General features: G+C 32.8%; 1 protein-coding gene across 3 annotated transcripts in view; it reads left to right on the top strand.

Annotated features, from left to right (window-relative positions):
- The window catches only part of LOC148626532 (CD109 antigen-like), a 38,057-nt gene extending 22,515 nt beyond the window's left edge, over nt 1-15,542 (top strand). For 2 of the 3 annotated variants that reach the window (XM_088570586.1, XM_088570584.1), the window contains 15 exons: nt 3,893-4,030; nt 4,206-4,344; nt 5,176-5,352; nt 5,763-5,844; nt 7,045-7,201; nt 7,657-7,746; nt 8,053-8,230; nt 8,509-8,729; nt 9,473-9,625; nt 11,352-11,414; nt 11,727-11,836; nt 12,684-12,840; nt 13,401-13,503; nt 15,083-15,174; nt 15,481-15,542. In XM_088570586.1, coding sequence (XP_088426712.1) covers nt 3,893-4,030; nt 4,206-4,344; nt 5,176-5,352; nt 5,763-5,844; nt 7,045-7,201; nt 7,657-7,746; nt 8,053-8,230; nt 8,509-8,729; nt 9,473-9,625; nt 11,352-11,414; nt 11,727-11,836; nt 12,684-12,840; nt 13,401-13,503; nt 15,083-15,174; nt 15,481-15,489 — 1,869 coding nt within the window. In that variant the 3' untranslated portion in view covers nt 15,490-15,542. The remainder of the gene's footprint in view (nt 1-3,892; nt 4,031-4,205; nt 4,345-5,175; nt 5,353-5,762; nt 5,845-7,044; nt 7,202-7,656; nt 7,747-8,052; nt 8,231-8,508; nt 8,730-9,472; nt 9,626-11,351; nt 11,415-11,726; nt 11,837-12,683; nt 12,841-13,400; nt 13,504-15,082; nt 15,175-15,480) is intronic. The other variant, XM_088570585.1, reaches the window with a different exon arrangement.
- Nucleotides 15,543-19,423: the final 3,881 nt, after the last annotated feature.

Below are 19,423 nucleotides of genomic sequence, written 5' to 3'. Positions count from 1 at the left end.
GTACCTGAAAACTAAAAGCCCCTGGATAAAAATCTACAAGAAAAAAAACGGTTTAAGAACCTGAAATGAAGCAAAATGAGTTAGTGCTAAAGGAAAAAAGAAAACAAGAATTAATTTTGCTGAAAAAGTTTTTCCTACAATAAAATCCTCACATTTCCTTTCTGATAGTCCTCTAATATAGGCTCCTCAAAAATGTTGCTATCATCTTCCTCATCATCATTACCATCCTTGTAATTATATGCTACAGTCGACAAACCTGTATCAGCATCATGTCCTGTGAAGTTCCTGTGTACCAAAACTCCTCACCATCAGCCTCTTGACGAAAAAGGTGGTCAACCCGTCTACCTACATTAAAACAAGGATCCAGGGGCACAATCCGCAACTCTCCAGTCTCTAGGTCATCTAGCAAGGGGAGTCTGTAAGTCTCTGTCTCATCATCATACACCAACCTGTACATGTACTTACCATGTCTTATCTTAAGTCCTGTAACAATACCATAATACCATTTGCAGGATCCGTCTGGTTCTTCTATCAAGTGTTGAACTCTCTTACCAATCAGGTTATCGGGTTCAGGTGTGTCTGGAACTACCCTACTTACTGTACTACCATGTGAATTCAACCTGTCAACCAAGGCATCTCCACTTCCAGGCGCCCCGTGCAGGTCCGGGTGTCAAAAGAATAGGCCTGCAGCAGCGCTAAGCTTGTCGTAAAAGGCGACTAAATAGTGCTCAGAAACCTAGCCGGGGGCCCCAGGTGGTTGAATGGGGTACCCCTGGCATATTATATGCTGGGGTTGCCAGGCTATAATACGGAAAACCTGACCGCAAACCATAGTGATGCACCGTGTTGGGAAAGATGCCACGTTCCTCGCACGTTAAAGAACCCTGCTGTGGTATTTGATAGGAGTAGGAACCTTTGCGCTCCGCCTCAGGAGGCTAAATTGCCCGACCTTACCCATCCCTCCCTTTTTCTAGTGGCAATCAAAATTTGTCGACCCTACTGTCCTTGTGTCCCATCCCGTTTTTCATTTCATCATCATTTCATGTTCATTTTATCATACGTTTCATGTTCATCGTCTGAATATAGCTGAAATATTGCTGCTCGGACGTTAAACCCCAACAATCAATCAATCAACCACTTCCAGGCATGTCAAACACTTCTCTTCATCATTTCTGACTCATCTGTTTGGCTTTCTTCATCTTTTTCATCCTGTCCACTTCTCTCTCCACTCTCACATGCAAGGTGTTCTTTTCTTCGTTACCTGGAATAAAGAATTAATTATTTCATAAAAATTATCTACATTAGAACCAACACAATACTTATCAACATACCTGTGGACCTCAATCATCAGTCCTAGTGACATCTGTCCTGAGGAAAGTCTTCTTGTGGAACCAGTGTCCAATAGGTCAGCTTCTGTCAGTCCTATCTGTCTGCATTCTGGCATTCAAAAATTGATAGATGGGAAAGCAGGTTTCCCCATCTATCATACTTACCAACTTACTCACCCTAGTCTGGATCTGACAAACATCAGCCATACTTACGCTGGGCTGAGAGCTTCCAACTATTCCATCCCCACATGGTCCTACCTCAGACTTAGCCCATATTCGTCTCATAGCATAGCCCACTATGCTTCAGTAGGCCATCTGAATTAAAAAAGTAGTGGAATTCAATGAATGTGAAGCAGTTTTAAAGCAGAGTCTAAACACAAAACTAATCTTGTAAGTAATATTTGATTCAAATGTAAATGCTTATTTGTTACCATAATTAAAAGACTCAAAAGTTTTACTATTAAAATAAATAAAACTACTTAACTAAATCAAAGTATAAAAACTAACTTACCATGAATTCGGAACATCTCCAGAACTCAACAAAATGAAACTAAAATGATGAAAAACAAACAGAAAATAAAACTAAATCATAATAAAATTTACATCAATAAAAATAAATAAAACAAATATTTAGGCAGCCTGTTTACTAATACTTTCTTCTGAAATAAATCAATAATTAGAAGAAAAAAACATAGTACAAGTATGTTTCATATACATACAACAAAAGATTGGAATTATGAGTCAATCAATGTGATCCTAAAAAGGCAAAAAAAATATTAAACCATAATTAATTAAAATTTAATGATAAATAATGTATATTACTAGGATTTTAAACCTTTTCCAAGCAATTGTACATGTATATGAATATTGAATAAGTAGAGCATCTACAATCCTCTAAAAAATGAATATGTAAGTTAGCTGTTAAAAATTGTACAATATGAATATATAAAGTAAACTTAAGAAGATGCAGGTCATATGTAAAATATGCAATTGCCACATATATAAATCTCATCAAATAAGTTCTATTTATCAAGTAAAGTACAAGCAGGGCTACATGATAATTGTTCTAATAAAAGTCATAATTGATATACATTAACTGATAAAATGAAAACCAGAAAAAAGAGTTGTGTATCATTTGAAGAAGCAATTTAAGGTTGAATTTGTTTTTCTACATATGATAATTTTGAATAAATAAAACAGTTAAAATAAATATAAAGAAGGTTTATGCTTAAACATGTGAGTTTCATATAAATTAGGCACTACATATAAATTAAAATTGAATTATCAAGGAAATTAAATGCAATGTGTGCAAATTCTCCCAACCAATAGAAAAAAAGCAAGGTAAAATACAGAGACTTCCGGTAATATAGGAAAGTCGATAAAGTCCGAACGATTTTGTATGGATTGCAATCAAACGTTGGGAGAATTTACCTCATTACATATTCATCGTTTAATAAAAATGTTATGGAAAAATATTCCAATTAATGCTAAATGAGAGTAATCTTTTTAAATCAGCTCATACAGAATCAAACGAAAATCAGACCTTCCAAGAAGGTGAATATAGTTTTTAAGCTAGCAGATGATAAAAGGTCATTCTAGAATTTGACCTTACGGAAACAGGGCGATTAGGCTTATATTAGACATAATTTAGGTACTTACCGTAAGTGATTGGCCTCCATGGCCTAGGTCCATCGTTGTCTGCACCACCAGTCAAAAATCCGTCCAGAAAACAGTCGGTAAAAGGCATTTATCCACGAGTGTTCGAAAATCTTAACAGAAGCTATGGCGGATTATTAACATCCGGTTAGCAAGAACGATAACCGGTCCCGCTTTAATTTTTGTGAAAACCACGCCCCGTCCACCCTAATATCCAATCGATTCCGCAAGCTATTATTGTTTTTCTTCTGAAACCAAGGTTACTGAAAGACGCAGAAAGGATTAAATTTTCGGAATTCGACTGTCAGTGCATTCCGGGTACGCAAAAACTTTTTTTTTTCAACATGTTTTTCCTTAGAATTACTTAAAAAATATGTTTTTTAACCAAAAAAGTAGCCTGACAACCGGATTATCAAAATTGAAGATCTTTCCAAACAATTAAGCCATAAATGAAGAAAATCGGTTTAGTAATAGCTTGCGGAATGAATTTTGAAATAGGTATGATCTTTGACACATAGTTTTTCCGGCGGCCATTTTTCTCAAAGTATCGTCACTTCAAACGTTTGTACCAAATGACCATCAACTCCAATAACAATGAAAGTTGTATATTTAGAAAGAAAAATGTCTAAACTTCAATAACATATATTTTTTATTGTCATGCAATGGACTTTTAACCATTTTCTAACGTGTTAAAGTTGACTCAAAATTGAGAATTTTGCTCTCGCAAGAATATCGATAAACGCACTACCGACCTCCCTAATTGTAATCACAAAAAAATATATATGGAAATGAAAGGAAGTAAAACATTGATTATTTGAATAGTTAATATATACATCATTTGAATAGTCCTAATGGAAGTATTTGGACAACTTATTATATGGATGTTACATCTTTTCTCTGCTTTGTAGTCAATTACCGTAAAATCAGATGATGTAGGTGCTGTATACATTCCAATACAAGCTACTTCAATTGGTAAAATAAAATTGGAGGCCTCAGCCAGGTCAACTGCTGCAGCGGATGCTGTGGAAAAAGACTTTTTGATTGAGGTATGATTTAAAAAATACTCGCAACCCAATCATGGTGTCATGATTGATATGCTGTTTGAACGTATTACCCGTCATTAATTCACAGCAGAACCATTGTTTTTCTTTGATGAATGAAAAATGAATTATGATGCTTTCTTTATGTAAGTGTTATGTTAATTCATCTTCTGCATTTCAGGCGGAAGGTATCAAACAGAGCTACAACGTTCCGTTACTTATTGATCTTAGATCGAAATCAAACTTTAAATCTAAAATCAATATAGATTTTCCACCAAACTTGGTCAAAGATTCAGAGTTCATCAAATTGCAAGTATTTGGTAAGAATTTCGTAATATATATGTTCTGTACCTGACAACAAATCATAGTTTCTAAACGTTTATTTTGGTTTTAACACACAATCATTTTTCGTCACAAAAAATCATTAAACATGTGATTTTCTGAATTAATTATGTCTATATTTTCAGATAGATATACCGGTGCACCTGGTCCATGCTCCTAGTTTTTAGTGGAGTCCGAGTTGCTTATTTGCTTTCGATAATTTGTATGTATGATTTTAGTTACTTTATGTTCTTTGTTGTGTATATCTGTTTTTCATGTCTGGTCTTTGTCCCTGGTTTACATTCTTTTGATTACCGCTATAACCTTGGTTCCCTTGATTATTATTACTTAACTAATTACTGTGCAGAAAAACTGTTGCACATCGAATGTCTGTCGAAGGTTGCACAATTAATATTAAAAAGAAGTAAGATCTGATGAATGAGCGGGGAGTTTCCCCACCGTTAATTTTTTTGCCAGAGAGATTTAATATTATAAATCTTAAGAATTTCCGTATAATTCAATATGTAAATGATGTTGTTTATAAATATGGTTCATACATTAAGATGATTTCGGTAAACCAAGGCAAAACCCAATTTACAGGGATTTTAAAAAGTATCTGGATTCGACAGGCGTTCGGTGAAAACATTTCTTACTGTAACACACGATGATAAATCTAAGGACAAACCAACACCGGGAAGATATGAAAGCAACACAACTACGCAAATGCCGCTGTAACCCTGGTTCCCTTGATTACTCTATTACTATTACTTTTTCATAAGATACTTCATTGATCCTTATGTGTATATCAAAATTATTTCTACTTTATCAAGGTGACCTGCTTGGACCTACGTTAAATGGAATCGATGATCTTCTTAAAAAGTCATATGGTTCTGGTGAAGCAAATCTTGTCAGTTTTTCTACCAGCGTTTATGTCAGTACCTATTTAAGAGCTACTGGCAGACTGACGCCAGCATTAGAAGAAAAATCTAAGAGAGTACTTGCTGCTGGTAAATATCGGCAACAAAATACCGAAGCGTCAACCGTGGGATAATTCAAATACGTCAACATCCAAAAGCATGGCCTAAAAGTGAACACAGGAAACAAAGTCGATTTACATAAACAACGAAGCAAACCGAATCAAGAATAACAAAAGATTACGCATAAAACTAAAAATAAAGAAAACAAGACGTCACACAAAAAAGTAAGCACTGGCAATATGAACTAGTACAAAGAACCGGAAGTGACATCGGGTGCTCTAAAAATGTATGCATGTTCTGCTCCGCCAGCAACACCCGTCATATTGTAAGTGAATATGATCCATTAATAGTCAAGCAACAACAATACAACTCGTGAGTCACCAGAGCGAAGTCATTCATTTTAACAATTGATATGATATGAAAACATTTCTATTCGTTAGGCTACCAGCGAGAACTTTCATATAGCCATGATGACGGTAGCTACAGCGCTTTTGGAAAAAATGATGAAAATGGAACTATTTGGTAATAGTTATATTTGTTATGTCTCTCTGTAAAACGTCGGTGCTTCAAATACTGAAAATTTGTCTATTAAATAATTATTGTCTAGCCCATTGGGTTTCATTTCTTTATTTGACTTGTGTCCACATGGTCATGATGGGCCATATAGTAAATAAAGTAATAATATAAGTATTGTGTAGATAAAAGTGATTAACCAGCATTTATACAATAATCATTGACCTCATTTATAAATACAAAGTGTAGTATTTATGTATAAATATATTCTTTCCTGTGTGTTTAGGGCGGGTCATTATATCTAACATCACTATAAAACCGAGGAGTCCCAATGCACTTGTCATAACAATATGAAATCAATTTAGCGGAGCACAGTAGTGATAACTTAAAACTAAACAATTTGTATCCATAACTTAAACAGTTTGATGGCTTATTCAGTTTAGGATAAAACAAAACTCAGTATTGTTCAAAAACACCGCCCGTAAGTGTACTCAGTGAAAAATGCTTAGCGAAGTACCTTATTTTACCTTATCTGCTAGCTCATTTGCTTTTGTTACTTTGTATATATGATTGTAGTCACTTTATGTTCTTTGTTGTGTATGTCTGTTTTCCATGTCTAGTCTTTGTCCATGGATTACATTCTTCTGATTACTGCTATAACCTTGGTTCACTTGATTACTCTTATACACACATACTGTGTAATGCGACAATATCCAAATAATGTATGAGCCCGAATTTAGTATATTGATTTTTTTCTTTTAGTGAAAATAACTTTTATTTTTTACTTACGTGATTAGTTTCACCCACCTGCTAAATGTATCACTGGTATGTCAATCATACGCAAACTTACATCGAATGACTGAAACAAGAATTAAAACTATTTCTATGAATCTACATCATAGATAGACTGAATTCATGTGTAACCGATATAAGCACTATCATACATTTAGGTAAACTAATACTCCATAATGCAGTGCACTCGCAGTGAGCTCCATGCTCTCCAACGAGTTATCCGATAAATGAACATAATTCTTGCTCAAATAAAAGTTAAAAGGAATTGTTTTTAAAAAGGCTTTTGAACAATTATGTCTTTAAATAACGCAGGGTAATTTATCAAATTTTTAAAATTAATTCCAACTTTTACTAATTAGACCCTTCGTATAATACGTGATATTGAGAAAAGATATCAAGTCTGTTTGCCTATTGTAGGTTGACATCTTACGTTATAAAATCCTTTGCACAAGCTTCTAAATTTACCTTCATTGATACCAACGTTATGACAAAAGCCATCAAATGGGTTATCAAAAGACAGAAATCGACTGGGGCGTTTGAAGAACCTGGACAAGTTTTACATAAAGCAATGCAGGTGAAAAATTACCTTGTATTTATAACATTTTCAAGTATATGAACATAAATAGAAAATATTCTGATACTATTTTTTCACGAGGTAAAATCGATAAAAGGCACATACACGTATATGAATATGAGCATGGCTTGACAGCATATTCATTGTCAATTCTAATTTTTATGTTCAATGTCTCTTTTATAAAATATTAGTTATAGACATAAAAATATATGTAAATTCAAATGAAAGATCATTAATAAGTACAGTAAAACCTGTTTAAACCGAGAACTGAATTTACCGGTAATGTGTCTGAACCAGACGTCTTCTGAAGTCCCTTCATAATGATATCAATACTTTTTTGAACCTGTGTAAATCGAACACACCCCATAAACCGACCATAGTTTTAGTTTAACAGCGGGTCGGTTCAGACAGGTTTCACTATATCTACGGAATATAATTACTCTAATAATTTTTAGGGAGGATCAGCTTCAAGTGAACGTAGCTTGGCCTGTTTTGTACTTATTGCTTTGGAAGAAGCAAGAAGGAACGACCAAGTTGATCCAGAGGTATTTAAATAAATAATAATAAAAAAACAGTGACCTTATAGCAATGATTAGATTTCGGCGAGAGATATCAAGTAATCTTGAGTAATATTGACCTGATATATTTCTTTATTTTGTATAGTTGAGATTTGAACAGGCTCATCAATTTGTTTGAACTTGGTTCTCAATTACACAAGCAACACAACTATTATTTTATACCCTTGCAAACAAAGTTTGAGTGGTTCTTGCATTACTCTGTTTTTCTGTTCGTCATGTATATCTTAGATGATCTGATACTTATGAAAATTCTAATAGAACACGTTTTATAAGATTACAGCTCTAGTCCAGACTGCAAGGAATCGCGCCATCAGATTTATAGCAACTGGAGCTCCTGCCACAATTGGAAATTTATATGAACTTGCAATAACGTTCTATGCACTGTCATTAGTCGAACATCCGATGGCAAGTATACTACTATTTGAGCTGGAGAAGAAGGCTAAATCTAGCGGTAAGATGTTATGAGTAAACATACAGATGTAGAACGCGCTTATTCTACCAACAAAAAAAAATGAATAGTAATTGTTTTAAAATGATATTTTCATTGCATTTTAAGGTCTGGATTTATAAATAATGGTGAATGGTCTCGGTAAGATGATTTTTTTAAAAAGTACACAAAATTACCTTTTCCTACTGAAATATAAGTGTTATATATATGAGATTGAAAAAAAAAACATAAATTGCCGGTTATACTAATAAATATACTGATTTTAACTTTAAATTATTTAGTAGGAAGAAAATACTGGAAACTAGCCGTTCCCGTGGCAACGAAGTTGCAACCGTGGAGAAGATGGATCCCACCGACAAAAACAGTCAGAGCTATCGACGTTGAAACGACATCATACGTTCTACTTGGATACAATATTAAAGCTGACACACCTAATGGTATCAAGGTCCTTCGCTGGCTTGGGAATCAACGTAATCCTTCTGGTGGATTTATTTCTACACAGGTAGGCATGTGAGTTTGTTTGAGCAAGTGAAATTGTTAAGCAGAAATATTATAAACAAAATACAGTTGTTTAAGAAATTAATATGGAAAGCCTTAATCATCCTCATTAATGTGTTTCGTTGCAGTACAATGAAACAAAGAGAAATATCGTATATGAAAATTTATCAGAATGCAGATTACAAAATGGTCATTTATTATGTATCAATTATAATTTTGGTCTTAGTAATTGCTTATTGTAGGTTCATTAAATACATATACTAATTGTTTAAAATGTGGTAGTTTTTCATATTTGTATTTTGTGTTTCTAGAAAAGCAGAGGACGCTTACCCTACCGGTGCACCTGGTCCATGCTTCCAGTTTTTAGTGGAGTCCGAGTTGCTCATTTGCTTTTGTTACTTTGTATGTTTGATATAAGTTACTTTATGTTCTTTGTTGTGTATGTCTGTTTTCCGTGTCTAGTCTTTGTCCCTGGAATGCATTCTTTTGAATACCGCTATAACCTTAGTTCCCTTGATTACTCTTAGAATGATTGGGTTTGTTCAAAATACTATAATTTGAATTAACGGACGATTTAAAGGTTATGTCATTTTCTGATATTGTCATTAAATTCAATTAAAATATGTAACAAAGAAACAAATCAAACAAGAGCTTAATTAGATTAAAAAATGAATAGTCTCCCTTGGATTTTCATGTTAGGGCATGGTATAGTTTGATGAATACTATACAATTGCATTGACATTGCAGGATACGGTTATAGCGCTTCAAGCTTTATCAGGACTTGGCGTCAAATTGTTTACCAAAACCCTTTCTATGAATATTAATACACAAGCAGTCACATGGACAGGACGAACATTCACAATCGATGATAAAAATGCTTTGGTCTTTCAATCAGAAGATGTAAGTATAAAGTAATTGGTTCAATTTGTTACATTATTAAACAGCTTATTTAAATCTTTGAATAATGTCACAACAACAATGTTAATACTGTATCATTAAAACTAGAATGTAGGTTCGTTACACATTATTACTGTCTGCAACTCGTTTTATTTGCTTATATTTTTTTGTCGAAGTTCTAACAAACTTCTTACAGACCATTGGAATACAGATAGGAAACAGTTATACACTATTTCTGGTCAGTCACTGTAACAGATCGTGTGAAGCTACGTTTGTACAAGGTCTATTACAGAAAAACAAAGAAGCGAATAAACTAGTTCTTTAATTTCTGTTTACGTTATATAGAAATTAGCAGCATTCACTTGATTGGTATTTTAGAATATGGATTTTCTAATTTATAGGATCACTTACATTTGTTTTACCAAATTGTATTTGAATTCAAGGAGGTAACTATTAAAACTTCATTTGCCCCATACTTGGACTTTAATCTATTTGTAGATTATAACGTAGTTTGAAATTGGATCATTGTGAAAAACCAATATCGAATTGTGAACTTGCCCTTTTTAAATGGCCAAATACTAACATCTGCCGTGATTGATCACGGATTTTCTTTGAAGAGCGAGGTAAATGTAAAAAAAAATTCATTACAAACTGATAATTAGCCATTGTTGATATCAACGCTAACAATACGATTTCCAATTTAGAGCTTGTATCTCAAAGATGAGACAAGAAAGCATCAGTTAGATCTCTTGTCCTACCGGATTGACAACCCACCTTTTATCTGATTCCTCCGATTTCTGTGGGAATTCATTTTGCAAGTACTTTCGATTTTTATTGTGCTGACTCGTTTTTTTGCTGTCACCAGTTCTATCTATGGATTTGTATTTTATTCCGTAGTGTACGTCGGATATGTAGATTGTTTCTGTTTTCTGTTTTCGCGTTTTGGCCGCTTTTTGATTTTGACGCTTCTTAATCGGATCGGTCTTTATCGTTTTTATCAAGAACAACTCTGTTATCTGATAAACGTTCTGTTTATATCATATACATTGACCGATTCCCCATTTTATAGTCTATAAAAAATCTCTGTTTCTGATATTTTACCATAATATACATTTTACATTTTCCGCTTTTGTGTTATAACATAATCAAATATGATTATTTGTCAATATTTTTTTTCAAAGACAATTTTAATTTGAGTATACTTTATACTTAATGGTCGTCGTCATGAAATGGTAATTCGTTTCGGTGTATCCATCTGAACCATGAAAACCGATTTGTTCAACGTGTCATAGTTTTCCTTTCCGCAATCGTCTACCCCGGACTTCTTATGAGCTCAGTAGGTATTTCTACAAAAGCAGATTGCAGTGGATTCCTAGTTTATCTTTTTTTTTGCTTTCGACATATCATTTTAGTAATTCTATGTTCTTTGCTGTATATATCTGTTTCCATGTCTGGTCTTTTGTCCCTGGATTACATTCTTTTCATCTCCGGTAGAATCTTGGTTCCCTTGATTTCTCCTTAACCGATTTTCGGATTCGTCCTCCTTTTTAAAATTTCATTTTTCATCTTTCATTTTCCGTAAAATGAGTAATGTACTACATATGGGACTTTTTTATGTCTTAATTACGTATGATCTAATTAAAATCTGTCAAAATATCTAATTGAAATTGATATACGGTACTGTTTACATCTACAAGTCCTTTGTCACATTTCTACTTCTATTTTTAAGCTACCGAAGACGGTCCGGTATGTATCAATAGACGCAAATGGACATGGTCTCTGTTTACTAGAAGTAAATAAGCTATATCTTGATATGTTTTTCTCCTAATTGAATAATGGATTCCATTGAAATAAAAAAATACATTACTGTAAAGTACTAATATTCCCAGTTGCTGATTTTCTCAGATTCTATCAACTGAACATATCAATTCTCAACTTTATATCTAAATAGTTAACCGGTCATAGTTTTAAAAATCAATATTAAAAATACAAGTACCATTTTTGTGCTTATCTGTTTAACGCGAAAATAGCGGACAATTATGAACCTCGAAAATTGATACGTTTCCAATACTTTCTTAAATACGTGATTTTTATCGTATCATAGGCGGTTGTATATTATAATGTTTATGAAGAACTGAGAGAACCAGCCTTTAATCTGACACCAACTACATTAAAGGAGACTATCAGTGGATTTACACTCAGGGTTTGCTTTAGGTAAAAATTAAAGAATAAAACACATTATTGTAAATTTATTTTTGTTTGCACGTATGTTTTTTTTAAATAGTTCAGTATTACTTTAAATTTCATGCCAGTCTTCTTTCTTTATCATTTTAAATACCATATAATCTGAAGTCTCATATATTTTCAAGATAAATCAATCGTAGTTTTCAGTCCGTATTGTCAACTTTCATTTCATATTTGGCAACATCACTTCGGCTCCTGCGTATGGAGTGTTCATATCACAACTCATACATTATGCCAGGGATTGCCGTAACTACACACACGTTTTCTATTGAGCCACACTTAGTCTTCTGGAACAGGGTTATGTTGCTACTAGATTGAAGTCTTCACTACAGAAGATTTATGGTCATCATGAACTCGTGGATCGTTACGGTGTACCCATCTGAACCAATGAGAACTGATTTGTTCAACGTGTCATAGTTTCCTTTTTTCTTTTTCATCTACCCTGGACTTGACTTTTATGGTCAACTCGGTGGGTGTTTTAGAAAAGCAGAGGACGTATCACTACCGGTGCACCTAGTCTATGCTCCCAGTTTTTAGGGGAATCCAAGTTGTTCATTTAATTTTGTTACTTTTTATTTTTATTTTATGTTATTTATTGTGTGTCTGTTTTCCATGTCTGGTCTTTGTTCCTGGATTACATTCTTTTGATTTCCCATAGAATCTTGGTTCCCTTGATTACTCTTGATCATTATTATCTTAAATCTTATATCAACATCTGGTGAATTCGTATGATTTGTACCCAAAACGCTGAATATGTTTATTTTTGTATTTGTTTGTTCTCTTCAAATGCTTATCTTTACATTATATATAAATACAGATGGCTACTTGACGGAAATAGTACGATGGGTCTTTTGGAGATTAGTATACCATCTGGTATGGAGGCTGATACCGATTCAGTTGACACATCTGGCGCACAGGGACAGTTCACATTCATTGAGAAGGCTTTCCGTCAAGTCAACTTGTTCTTTAATGCAGTAAGATGAAAATGAATTATAAAACAGTTACCAACATCCCTGATTGCATTGAAGATTTAAGAGTTAAACTATCAAATAAACTTAAATATTCCATCAGTTAAATATAACAGTACTTAAACAAAAAGGAAAGGATTAACATTTCAATTATTTTTTTGTATCTTAAGTACAAGCATAACACCATCTTAGGTGCATGATGAAGTGACGGATGATTTTTTAATACACACTTGAATTAAGCTTACATTTTCCCGAAAGTATTTTCGTAGAAAACAAGATACATACTAGCTAAAAACAGCCCAAAAAATCTTCGCATTCCGTTTTTATTTTTTTTTAATAGGCCACTTGAATTTATGTGTTACGTTTTTCCCTGACTCAAACCCCATATCAAACTGATTCGCTAATTTTAATATCAGTATCAAAAACTAGGAAACACTATATGCATTAGGAATAATAATGGAAAAGCATTATGACTATATTGGTAGCTAAAGTAAATACGTAAACAGATCGATCTCGGCTTTTTACATTTATTCTTTGACTATGAATCAAAATATTTGTTTATTCAGATACTTTCAACGGAGATGTGTATAGAGATAAATATTATAAGAACAAGTATGGTGGCTAAACACAAACCACAATCCATACGTCTGTCAGAGTATTATGAACCAAGTAAGTCAATACAAACTTATTGTACTATAAGAATCACACATTTTTTCGGTAATCGTTTCTTTATAATCAAGAAGCGTCAACTTGGACGTTTTGATAACGTAATCAAGGGAACAAAGGTTATAACGGTAATCAAAAGAATGTAATCCAGGGACAAAGACCAGACATGGAAAACAGACATACACAACAAAGAACATAAAGTAACTAAAATCATACGTACAAAGTAACAAAAGTAAATGAGCATCTCGGACTCCACTAAAACCTGGGAGCATGGACCAGGTACACCGGTAGGGTAAGCGTCCTCTGCTTTTTTATAAAAACCCGCCGAGTTGCTAATAAAATGTCAAGTCCGGGGTAGACAAACGAGGAAAGGAAAACTATGACCCATCGAATAAATCAGTTTTCATGGTGCAGATGGATAAATTATAACGATCCACGAGTTCATGATGACTACCATAAAACTCCTGAAGTGATGACTTCAATCTTGTAGCAACATAACCCTGTTCCAGAAGCCTATTTGTTAGAGTTCTAGCGCGATACAAAAGGGCTGCGTAGTTTTGGCAAGCTCTGGCATAACGTATGAGTTTTGATATGAACACTCCATACGCAGGTGCCGAAGGGATATTGCCACAGATGAAAGGAAAGTTGACAATTCTGAATGAAAAGTCATCACGTTTGTCGTAAAGTTTGGTCAATAGTTTTCTATCGATTTCTAAATGTAGGTCAATATATGAGGCTGACTGCGCAGTGTCTGTAGTATCCCTTATCTCAAGTTCTTTTGGGTAGATGCGATGTATCAAATCCCCGAAATTAGGATTGTTTAAAGATAGTACGTCATCTATATAGCGGGAACTGAGATTGCAGGATCTAGCCAAACGATATTCTTTCTTTCTGATCAGATCAGCTATAAAGTCAGCCTCATAGGAGTGAAGGAATAGGTCAGCAAGTAAAGGAGCACAATTTGTTCCCATTGGAATGCCGACCGTTTGTTGTATGATGTTTTTAAGTCGGGATTTTAATTGAGTATGGGGAATGGAAGTATACAGTGTTGAAAATCATAGGTTTTAATGCAATTATATTCAGATACTAGTCTTGAACTGATTGTCTCCAAAAGATCTTTCGAATTTTTCAGGATCCACATTGAATTAATACCACTAGGGGAGTAAAAAGTGTTGTGGTAAGGCTGCAGATAAATGTATTATTGTAGTACATACATGTAAGTTTACTTCAGGTTAAAATACTTTTTACTGGAATGATTTCTTGTATAAAGTGGACAAATACATTCACTAACTGACGAATTCCGGGGAATTTTTAAGCTATGACTTTAAATTGGTTTAATTAACACACTAATAAATGTCTTTTAAATGTGTTGAATACATTACTTCTTTTCTATCTATTTAGAAATTAACAGTTAACTGCGAAGTTCTGTCATTAGAAGAGCTAGCATTTAAATATAAGAAACCATCTTGTTTATTTAGTTTACGCAAGTAGTACGTTAACGTGAAGAATCTCAACCGGAAGCCACAAATTTATCAAATTAACACAAATCATTAATAAATCATTTTATCATAAACAACTACAGGCAATGAAGTAATCAAAACGTACATCTCGACAAAGCTTGCAAATTCCACTATAATAGAGATATGTCGTCCTGAAAACTGTGAGGCAGTAAAGGTATGAACTTGTCATGATACGTTACTGTTGCGTAAATTATTGTTCTATCTTTTCAATCTTTGACAAAAATGAAAGTAGATAATTGAGCTGCCTAATTTTAACAATATTTTATAAGTTACAGAATTTATTATATGATCAATGTTGATCGAATATTTACGACGTTTGTCATTTCAACATTTTTTTTCAGATAATAGTGTAACATTTTTGGGTAATATTTAAGACTATTTGCAATTGCCCCAGCGTTTGAGGTAGGACTCAGCTAGCATGTCATATCGAACACGTATTTCTTTGTTTTTTTACTTTTAGAGGCGTTGATTCTAGACAACAGAAGAATACTTTTTAGAAAATAAATTTTAAGAATGTCTTAACTTAGTTTAATACTTTACCCTACCGGTGCACCTCGTCCATGGTCCTAATTTTTAGTGGAGGCCGAGTTGCTTATTTGCTTTTGTTACTTTGTATGTATGATTTTATTTACTTTATGTTCTTTGTTGTGTATGTCTGTTTTCCATGTCTGGTCATTGTCCCCGGATTACATTCTACTGATTACCGCTTTAACCTTGGTTCCCTTGATTATTCTTACGTAGTTATTGAGAAAAACTGTTGTACATCGAATGTCCGTCGAAGATTGCACAATTAATATTAAAAAGAAGTAAGATCTGATAAATGAGCGAGAAGTTTCCCCACAGTTAATTCATTTGCAAGAGTGATTTAATATTTGAAATCTAAATAATTTCCGTATAATTCAACATGTTAATGATGTTGTTGTTTATGAATATCGTTCATACAGTGAATTTTGTTTTACTTTACAAAGATGATTTCGGTTAACCAAGGCTAAAACTAATTTAAAGTGTCTGGATTAGACAGCAATTCTTACTTTTCACACAAATATAAATCTAAGGACAAATCAACACCGGAAGATATAAAAGCAACACAACAACGTAAAATAAATCGAGCAACACAAAGAAAATAAATTCAAAGTATAATTATAATAAACAGTATAAACCCTTCTTCAAAATGAAATATCAGGATAAACATAAGCTCCTGAAACGTGTGTAGTTCATGTATATTAAACTGGCTGTGCTGTTTGTAGAAGTCAAGTCAAGTGAGGAAAAATATCTATGGCGATATATTTATGAAGGAGCATATTAGCCAGACAAGTTATGTGGACGGCTATGGAAATTTTTATAAGTTTAGTATAAACTATGATAACCAAATTCTGCCCCAGTAGTATAATTTTTATCGAAGTTTTCAAATTATTGACCTTATTACTACGTGTATATTGGGAAAACTCCTTACACTTTCAAATTTTAATCTCCTAAATCATGATGTATCACTTAACACGGCTTTTGTTTTAAATTTACAGTACTTCTAAATAAATTATAAAGTTTAAATGATTGATATATTTATACAGCTGCACGTATTCTATTACAACTTAATATATCATTAAAGTTCCTAAGATTTACCTTAATGCACATTATTGAATTATTAACAGGTATTTAGCGCAGCTGTCCATAAAGGTCATGGCTTTTTTAGCAACGTACACTATTTATTTGTTTTTTTAATGGTAGCAATATTTGTAATATCTGTGTAATTACAAACTTGTTACACGTCTTTGCATGTTTGAGACCAAAGATAAAATCTTAGATATTCTGCCTAATAAAGACAATATAATTTCACTCAAGGATGCTAGACCATTATTTGATCTCTACGTTATTGGGCTTTCTCAGAAATTGTTAAATAGAATGTTAGAAAAAGAAGAATTTTGACAAAGTCTACTGCCATTGAAATGTTAATTTAAAGTGATTTATGATGAAATGTATAATCATTCATTCCAATCTGCCCGTTATTAGGAGATAATTCATTTCTAAAATCCGTAGTTTCTATTGTACTTCATTTTCATTTAGATAATTATTTCTCTTACTTTTGAATTTTATAGTACATACTTTATATACTTTATATTTTATATCTTCTGAGAACAAGGTTTATATGAAAAGCCACATGTTAATTTATGTTAACTGTAATATTTAAAATATCAAAAATAAAAATATGTAGACTTTCCAATCATGTATCGCATTTTTCATGAATCTTAGCTGGAATGCTAATTAAATGGTTTCTATTACATTTATCGATTCTAACGAGCTGATCGATACTTTGATATATTTGAATAAAACTTAACAATATGAACTTTTATTTTTCTCTTGAATATTAAAACGCTACATAAATCCAGTAACAGATGCGACAAAAATTGCAAATCAACTCCTTTTAGAGTGAAATATGTGTCATACAATCCCGTGTTTAAGAAGTGTCAAATTATATTTTTTATTTGCAAAACGCAAAATGCTCTTAGCAAAGCACCCGATGACACAAATTTGTTCTCATATTTAGACATTATAACCTTGATGTTCAACCATACATTTAAATAATCACATGTACATTAAATATCCAACGCAGGTCACATTGTAACACTGCCCCTCCCTTTAAATCTATCAAAAATTGAGGAAATATAACCGATTCGGTTATTAACGAAAAAAATCGGTTGACAGGATAATATAATATTTCTAATCAATCATATTTATGCTATTTATGGCACCCCATATTCGATTGGTCACAGATTAAGTTAAAAGACGATTACCTGTTTTCAAATATCCGTCTTATGTGCGGAACAGTATATTAAGTTGTATTTAATGGGAAATAGAATTACATAATTACACAGATGAACTACATACACATATGTTTTCTATGAATGAAATGGTTCGTACACTTAAAGTCATTTGGAGGGTACAGAATAATCAACAAAACTGTGTCTTATTGCAATTAAAACTGCTTAACATAGCGAAACAATATAAATCACGTGTCAATGCATGTAAGGAATGCAAACTCCTGAATTAGAACAGGAATGGAAAAGGATGGATATAAAATGATAGATGTATTATGTTTTTTTTAATTAAAAAGACAATGTTGATAACATACTCGGACTCCACTGAAATATTTTTTTTATGTTAAGTCGACTGGTTATATTAGCGTCGTATTTATTGAATATATAAACTGAACAACTTTTGTTTTTTTCGAGACAGAAGCAAATTTAAAAAATGAATGAACAGTTTATACTGAAAAAAAGAGATATTGATTGTAACAAGAAAATCAATTTAGACAATGCATTAACATTTACATTGATATTTATGATTAAAATGTTCCTGTTTTATATAAGCGACTAACATAAGAAAAGTAATAGTTCGTTGATTTACGTCTAGTATTTTGCACCTTCTGATGTAATGGGATATACTGTATGAAATATCTGTACAAATATTGGATTATAAGTATGTTAGCAACTGTTGTTTATATTAGAATAAATAAAGTACTATTTGCTCTCTGGATACGTGATAAAATAATAAGCGTTACTGTATTGATTTTTGTTTGTTATATAGCATCTGTATTTTCTACGATAAATTCATAACTTACGTTTTTTGTAAAACTGAAGCAGTTTGATGTAAGCGTTTTGTTCTGACATGAACGTGTTGATACGTGTTTTCCCCAGACTAGAATAGTTTTATAAAGTGGCTTTTACTTACTGAAATACTGTAAATGAATTAAATTTTGCGGTTGCTGTTTGGTGCATATTCTGTCAAATGATCATATTTGCGGTTATCATTTTTTTGCAATTTTTTCAAATTTTCAAAATTGATTAGCGTTATATATAGTGTTGGAAAATCAATTTCTTTTCGGATTTATTTTCGCGGCTTTATGTCCACTGCGAAAAAAGCAAGGATTAGTACACTGTGAAAACTTACACATTTACAGTAAGAAATCTCCAAAATAAAAAATAGTAGAAGGAAGACGTGGAACACCTATAAGTGTTTACGCAAAGTCGCCATTGGTAGGAACATGCAAGTCTTATAGCTTATTCGCAGTTTACCCAAGGTTTGATTTTTAAAATGATATACAGAAAATGTATCCTAAGAATGATACTGATCGAATAAATACATGTGTGGGGAACACAATATTAATATGAATTACAAAATCTGAACAAACGACACGCAAGTGTCTTTTAAGGTTTTTACCGTTAAGATTCCTAGTTGAACCATACATAACTGATTTTGCTAATGCCTCCTTTCCACAATTGTATGTGCCATTTAAGGGGATTTATATACACTTGTTTTTTTTTGTATAATTATCCCAGTATTATAACGGAAGAACATACATAATCTTCTGCACAGCTGCTTTTCGTATTACATTTTATAATAGGTAA

This window comes from Perna viridis, chromosome 2, assembly GCF_037379345.1.
Source record: "Perna viridis isolate PV_CMFRI_1.1 ecotype Kerala chromosome 2, ASM3737934v1, whole genome shotgun sequence".
In the NCBI taxonomy this organism is placed as follows: domain Eukaryota; kingdom Metazoa; phylum Mollusca; class Bivalvia; order Mytilida; family Mytilidae; genus Perna; species Perna viridis.
Note: the sequence above shows the minus strand (reverse complement) of the source record. Positions and strands in the feature narration are given on the sequence as shown.